We start from the raw sequence: 7,227 nt of genomic DNA, 5'->3' as shown, positions 1-7,227 counted from the left end.
GCCGCCAACAGGGGTTGGGCGCGGCGGTGGTCAAGCATCGAACGGCAACCTGGGCGCGGCGGTGGTCAAGCATCGAACGGCAACCTGGGCTAAGTCGTGCAGGAGCGCGTCGCCCTTCCCGCAACCCCTGCTCCCCTGAGAGGGACTCACTCTGCCGCGTCGACTCGGTCCCACCGCCGCTGTTCTGGAGTCCGCCGCTGCTGCAGCCAGGCCCGGTACGCGCCGCCCAGCCCGCCCTGCGAGCGCGATGCATGATGAGATCAACAGCATGACAGCATCCGTGCCCGTTTGCAAGGGGTGCCTTGCAGTGCCGGAATGCTGACGGTGCATGGTGCGTTGCGGCCGACGGGCGCCGCTGCGATGCAACACCCGCCTGCGCACTGCGCTCGCCTACCTGGGTCATGCCAAACGCGCTGTTGGACAGCCAGTTGAGGAGGCCGCTGATGGGGCCGGAGCCCTCTGCCTCGCTATGCAGGTACTTGCGCGCCTCTTCCATTGAGGCGAAGCGCGCTGGGTCTTTCTGCTCGCGCGTGCTGCTGCGGCATGCGACGCGCCGAGCAGCAGCAGCCCACGGGCGCAAGCAACGATGCGCTGCGCCGGGCCCTCCTAGGGGCCCGCAGCGCTGAAAGCGCCATCCGCGTAATTGATTCATGCGTAACAAACGCAGAGCGCACAGCACAGCTGTGACGATCCGATCTCGTTGTGCTTCCGGCCAGCCAAGCAAGACAGGATGGGGTGCACGACCTCAGGTAATTATTCAGGTCACCGTGCAGTTGTGCACGTGACACCACATCGATGAGGGCCAGTCCTGCGGACGGGCCTGCCTGCCTCCAGCTGCTGTCATCAGCGAGCGTGTCCAGGGCATCAGGGCAGCGCAGGACACATGGGGACATGGGCATGAGGTGTTCGTCGTTCGCATACACACCATGATCACCATAAACTTTTGCCGCTTGCTCCTTTTCAGCTTCCCGCCCGGCATAGGCATCTCGTACGTGTGCGACACTCTTGAGGCAATGTGCGGCCAGTTGCTTCATCCAAGTTGCTGGGCTGGGGCGGCCCCTGCAAGGTTCATTTGCTATGGACAGCAAGCATCTGAAAAATCATTCTTGCTGCGTGTGTGAGAACCCGCTGAACGCGCAGCAAGCAGTCTCCCTCCTGTGGGATTTCAACCAGGCTTTGATTGGTCAACACATCGATACAGTCGCCATGGGGTGCCACCTCATCCCAAGGTGTGTTTGTGACAGTATCTGTATCATGTTGCCTCCCGCTGCGGTGGTTGGTGCCCTGCAGAAACACAGGTGGTGCGCAGTGGTGACGGTGACGATGAGACGAGCCAGCATCCTTCCATCCTTTTGGGTTGATGAGTTATGCTCCAGGATTGCTACGCTGGACAGCCACGTAACGTGGCTGCATTAAGTTGCATGCCACCAGGGCTCATGGGCTCAATCACGAACGAGCACAGCAGCTTCCGTGTTCTCGGCTGCTGTTTTTTTGGGTCTGACTGGCACCAAGAAGAAACCTTTAACCACAAGAAATCTTCTTACATGTATCGCATATTTGCATAGCGAGTTCCTCACGAGTCAAACCTCAATCCTTGAAGTGCGTGGTGGCTCCCCCTGGTCGACTTGTGTGTTTTGCGAAACGTCATAGCAAGCTACTAAAATGCCTTTGATAGCTGCTGTAGATCCGCTGCGTGCGCTCGGCGGCATCACACACCGCAGGCGCTGCGGCGCAGTGCGTACGCCATGCCAACAGTCGCAGTCGCGCGACGCCCACCTGGCAGTCCAGTGCCATTTCAGGGCTGTGCGCGTCTCCGCGGTGCACTCCGCCGCTCCTGTGGGCTTCAACGGCAGCACCGGCAGCACCGGCAGCAGCATCGCGCAGGCGTACGCGGCGACGGCCACGCTGCCGCCTGTTGTGGCAGCTGCAGCCCAGCCGCCAGCCATCTCCACGCCCGAGCCCATCCCTGGAATCCACCCTCCCAAGAAAGCGTGAGCACCTGAGGCTTGGGACGCCGAGCTGCAGCTATGCGCCCAAGCTCATGCATAGCCGCAACCAGGATGCGCACGCCAGCTCTGCGCATGACGCCAGCGCTGCGTGTGGTGCGTACACCAGGCCCTCCGCATCTCGGCATCATGCACGCGCGATACTGCCCCTGCTCCCATGACGTTGCCCCAGCTATGAGATCATTGTGGCGCTGGGCGCCGCCAAGGCGGTGATGGCGCCTCTGAAAGTCCTCTTCATGGGTGCGCAGCACTGAGTAGGGCCTGTCGAGTGGTGGGGCATGCAAGTCCGAGCCGCTGCTGCGTTCTGCACCGCAGCAGCGCTACAATAGACAAGCGCTGCCAAATGGAGTGTCGGGTCCCAGAAGACTCGCCGACTGCACCTCAGGGCTGGAGGTGACCTTGAGAAACGCAATATCCCTCCCGAACTTCTCGCAGGCGTCATGGCAGGTGTGTACATCGGGCTGGGCGGGCTGCTCGCACTGACGGTCGGAGCCAACTGCCCGGGTGAGCGCGATGGGCCGGCTGGGGGCCGCTGCCTGTCGAGCGCGCCTGCGCAACAACGGGTTGCTGCGGCACTCAATGTAGTTTGGGGGGGGGGTGAGCGCTGACAGTGCTATGAACCTGCCGACATGCAGGCTGCCCGATGACGCAGCCAGCCGACTGATGCTGCAAGTTTGCCGTTCCCTTTTTGGTATGTCCAGGCTTGGCGGCAACCAACCCTGGCCTGCACAAGATGGTGAGCCCCCGCCTGGCTGATGCAGCAGCTCAGATGAGGTGTCGTGCAAGCCCAGCCTGGCCCTGCAACGGCCTGGCCAGGCGTTGCGCCCACTCCCTTGCGGCAGACGGTGCGTGCTGCCCGCCGTTTTTGGGCCACGTTGAAAGGCCGCCATGCTGCAGGGCGCTGTAGGGTGCTGGAGCGCCCTGCAGCGCTGCGCGCTCATGCGGCACCACACACCGCGACTAACATGGGCCCCCCTTGCCCTGCCCGGCATGCAGGTGTGCGGCTCCTTCGGCCTGCCGGTCGGCCTGGTGCTGGTGCTCACCTGCGGCGCGGAGCTGTTCACAGGCAACGTGGCGATGCTAGCGGCCGCCGTGGTGGAGGTGCGCTCGCTGCTTCACCTGAGCGCCCACGCAGGGACACCAGCAAAAGCGAACGGCTCTTGCGTGTTGTGCTTGCTTTTGCCAAGGTAAGTAGGAGGGGGCCGCCGGGATCGTTTTGCCGGCGACAACTGTGTGATGTACGTCCACTATGGTTCTGCTCAGTGGCTGGCCCTACCGATGACGAGGAGCATCTGGCCCTACCAATGACGACCGCGTTGCGCTGCCCCAGGGCAAGGCCACGCTGCGGCAATGGATGAAGAGCTGCTGCCTGTCGTTTGTGGGCAATGTCATTGGCACCCTTGGGCTGGTGGGACTCGTGTGCGCGACGGGCGTCATGGCCACCTCCTCTGCGCCTGCGGTGAGTCTTATGGGGCAAGACTAATCTTTATGCGCCACAGCAAAATGCGACGACACATGCTGCATTTCTCATGCGGCCTGCGCAGCTGCCGCTGGCTGCGGTTGCGGCGAGGATGCGGCGCGTTGAACCCAGCACAAGGCCCGGGCATCGCTGCGGTCCACCCAGAACGCTGCCTGATCGATTTATGCTTTCCCGCAGGCCGCGGCTGTGGCAAAGACGTCCCTGACATTCAGCCAGGCGTTCAGCAGGGGCATCCTTTGCAACCTGTGCGTCTGCCTGGTGAGCTTCCGCCCACACAGGCTGCGCGTGGCCCCCAACATCATGCCTCCATTCTCGCTGCCTTGCGCAAACCGCCGGCCGCATCACAGCCGGTCTGCTGGTGCTCGAGCTTGCTGCCGCGGCCCACGTGCTGCTGCCCTGCTCCCATCATATAATAACATCAGGCTGTCTGGATGGCGTCTGCCTCGACCTCGTTCCCCGGCAAGATGCTGGCCGCGTGGCTGGCGGTGAGCACCTTCACAGCCATTGGCTTTGAGCACAGGTGGGCGGAGTGTCGCGCCGCCTCAGGTCCATTGGGAGGGAAGCACCCCCAGCCCTGAACGTACGAGCCCTTGAGCCTCTGTGCGCGGCTGCACAAGATAGAGGATGTGCCCGCATCAGGGTATCTGTCGAGCAGCCTACTGTCGGCTGGGAGACGTGGCGAACAGTAGTGTGTGGGTCGGGCTCACCACTTTGAGGTCCACATGCGCATGACTAAGCGAGCTCACAGCCGGCTCTCCCCCTCAAACACCAACCTGCAGCATTGCAAACGGCTTCATAATTCCGATGGGCATTGCCGGTGAGGCCACGGTCGCGCCTGGCGTTGAGCTCGCCAGGGCAGTGTGGGACAGCATGATTTGCAGCCGCCATGATGGCGCTCATCAGTTGCACACGCCGATTCACCACGCACGGGCCGACAGCCTCGTTTTGTTGCTTGAAAGCTACCCGTCCCTAATCCCCTTCGCCCGTCTCGCAGTGGGCGCGCCTGTGTCATTCCTGAAGTTCACAACCGCCAACCTGCTGCCTGTCACTCTGGGGAACATCGTGGGCGGCCTGGCGCTGGCGCTGGCGTACGGCTACGCCTACGGCGCACTGGGCAAGGACGGGGCGGGCGCAGCGGCGACCAGCAAGTGACGGGCCCACCTGCACCCTCATTTGGAGTCTTTTCCACCCACGGCTCAGCGTGCACGTATGTATTAGGGAGCCAGCTCAGAGTATATGTATACATATATTCGCTTGGGGGTGCTCTGTGGGAGTTTCCTGTGTGTGGGCCGTTACTCTGGCTGCGAACGCCTCCATTTCGTGTGCGCCTCTGAGCTGCCATTCCTGCCAGCTGGCGCACCGCATTTCTTTGAACAGGGCGCTGGCGCCGCAACCTGGCTGCCGGGTGGGGTCTCGCATTCATTGAGGCGCGCCTTGCCTTCACCAACTAACAGCAGCTGACGATTTGGGGGCGTGGGGTTTTTGGGGGTACGATGTCTTTCATCCAGAGGCGCTCCTTTGTTTGCCGGACTGCATTTTCAGGGGAGATTGCACTCCCCTGATTCTACTCTTTTGCAGCAACTTCTCTGCCTTCCCTGAGTATCACTCAAATTGGTGTGGGAGTACATTCAGTAAGCAGGTGTTTGCCGTCTTCGGCCTTGAAATTGTTTGAGGCATCCTTGAAGTGGGGAAAGAGGGCTGCTATCTCATGCTTGCTGTTTATCTCTTGGCCCTCTTCGGCAGCACCATTCTCACAGCTGGCTGCAATCGGCGCTGAGCGGCTGCTGGAACCTGTCATGCGCAAGTCTGGCACTGACCTCCATGGCTGTCGGGCGCATGCGCTGCAATGGATCAGAAGATAGGACAAGAGGAGCAGCTCTTTGATCCAAGTAGACCTGTCAAGGTGCCGTGCATCTGCCTGATTGTGTTCACATGGCTGATTCGTGACTGCTGGTCAGCGAGCGCGTGTTGACTGAGTCAAAGGCGGGGGCAGGCTGCCGTCAGTCGGTGTAAGGAGCCTTCTATGCAACGGCATATCTACAACTGATGGCAGGTGACAGCCAGTAATGTCATGGACTTTAAGGCTATCCCATTCACAAAGGCACGACGCCTGGCAAGGCACGCACACGCAGGACCACGACCAGAAAACATCAGCAGTACTAGAAACAGCACTGTGCGAGTACATTTGCTTTGAACATAGCTCCAAATTACTCGTCTTATGACTTGTCTCTCTGAGCAGCACTGTGAGTGTCACACAGCGTAGATCACTCCAGACACCAGTAGTGCCTCGCCTCCTGAGTGCAGCTCGACCATGGCGGCAGACGACGGACGCAAGCGCAAATGGGACGATGCGGGCTCGAGCGCCCCAAAGGCGCCGCTCGTCGTGCCCACGGGTGCCTCTGCGCCCTCCGCGCCGCGCGCCGTCGCGGCGCACGGCGGGCCCACGACGGCAGACGCCATCCTCGAGAAGCTCAGAGCGGTGCGGCGGCCGCCAGAAGAGCGGGGATGACCCTGGATTGCGTGCCGCGCTGGCGTGCCCCCGCGCTCGCTCGTGCACGCGCCCGAGCGCGCCGGCGCATCAGGCATTGCCCCTGGAGTCGCCTGACTGCGAGCCAGGCACTCACACCCTCACGTGCTTGCCCACAGCAGCTGCCCCGCCTTGCGCCCCACCCACCCGCCACGCGCCGCCCGCGCCCACGCCGCGCCACCCGCCACAGGAGGCCCTCGCCGCGCAGGCCGCCGCGGCGGCCGCGCTCGCCGCGCAGCCGCCGGGCGCCGTCATGGCGGCCCTGCCGCGCCCCGAGCCCGCGCGCGAGGTGGTCATCAACGACGCGCCCGCAAAGGCGCGCGTCCAGCTGGCGAAGAGGAGCGCCCAGGAGGACATCCAGCGGCGCACGTGCACCGTGGTGTCGCTGAAGGGGCGGTACTACCCGCCAGGGGCGGCGCACGGCGAGGAGCGGCCGCTGTACATTTCCATCCGGCCCGCCGCCAACGCAGGCAGGGTGAGGCGCCAGAGGGGCCCACTTTGGGCCTCAAGCGCGCTCTGCATCTGCTGGGGTTCGCGTCGGCCGCGCATAGGCGCGTGGGGCGTGCCGGCGCGGCCGATGCGAGGGTCGAGGTCGCGTCACCGCCCCTCCCCGCCGCTTCGCCGTCCGCGGCTCCGCGAATCTCCGGGCCCCCGCGCCAGCGCCCCCAAGCCGCCGCCCGGCCCGCGGCCCCATGTCGCCCTCTCACTTCACGCCCCCCCCTCCTTCCCCACACACGCACTCCCCTGCATCCCGCAGTCGGACGCGGAGCGCCAGGCGGCGTGCGACGCGGCGGCGGCAGAGGTGGAGGCGATCCTCGCGGGGAAGCCGCCCGGCGCGGCGGCGGCCGCGGCGCGAAACCCCCACCAGGCGGTTGTGTACGTCGGGTTCCAGGCGCCGCCCTCCTTTGACCTGCTGGCGAAGATCAGGGGCCCAGGTGGGCGCTTGGCCCAAGGCGCCTTTGCGGGCGGGGGTTGCGGTGCGGGCGGGGCTGCTCAGGCGTGACTTTTAACAGGGCGGCAGCACCGCGGGCTCACGCCGGCTGTCCCAGCGCCCCGAGCGAGCGATGCAGCCACAGGCCCGCCTTTGCCCGCAACCGCGTCCCCTTCCTCACCCGCCGCCAGGCGGCAGCTTCCTCGCGCACATCGCACGCACGTCGCGCGTTGCTGTGCGGCTCGCGGGGCGCGGCGCGGGCGGCGCGGACGAGGGGCCGGAC

General features: G+C 64.2%; 2 protein-coding genes across 2 annotated transcripts; both read left to right on the top strand.

Annotated features, from left to right (window-relative positions):
- Nucleotides 1-1,662: 1,662 nt before the first annotated feature.
- MNEG_2566 (putative formate transporter 1) lies at nucleotides 1,663-4,638 on the top strand (the record flags this gene model as incomplete). The annotated part of the gene is made up of 10 exons (XM_014048953.1): nucleotides 1,663-1,991; nucleotides 2,179-2,246; nucleotides 2,442-2,510; nucleotides 2,708-2,742; nucleotides 3,003-3,107; nucleotides 3,337-3,465; nucleotides 3,664-3,744; nucleotides 3,909-4,006; nucleotides 4,266-4,303; nucleotides 4,481-4,638. The coding sequence occupies 10 exons, from the start codon at nucleotides 1,663-1,665 to the stop codon at nucleotides 4,636-4,638; spliced, it is 1,110 nt and encodes a 369-aa protein (XP_013904407.1).
- Nucleotides 4,639-5,797: 1,159 nt separating this feature from the next.
- Nucleotides 5,798-6,948, top strand: MNEG_2565 (Protein RIK; the record flags this gene model as incomplete). The annotated part of the gene is made up of 3 exons (XM_014048952.1): nucleotides 5,798-5,965; nucleotides 6,204-6,488; nucleotides 6,771-6,948. Coding segments are annotated over 3 exons (631 nt in total), but the record flags the coding sequence as incomplete, so codon positions are not given.
- Nucleotides 6,949-7,227: the final 279 nt, after the last annotated feature.

This window comes from Monoraphidium neglectum, assembly GCF_000611645.1.
Source record: "Monoraphidium neglectum strain SAG 48.87 unplaced genomic scaffold scaffold00294, whole genome shotgun sequence".
In the NCBI taxonomy this organism is placed as follows: Eukaryota; Viridiplantae; Chlorophyta; class Chlorophyceae; order Sphaeropleales; family Selenastraceae; genus Monoraphidium; species Monoraphidium neglectum.
Note: the sequence above shows the minus strand (reverse complement) of the source record. Positions and strands in the feature narration are given on the sequence as shown.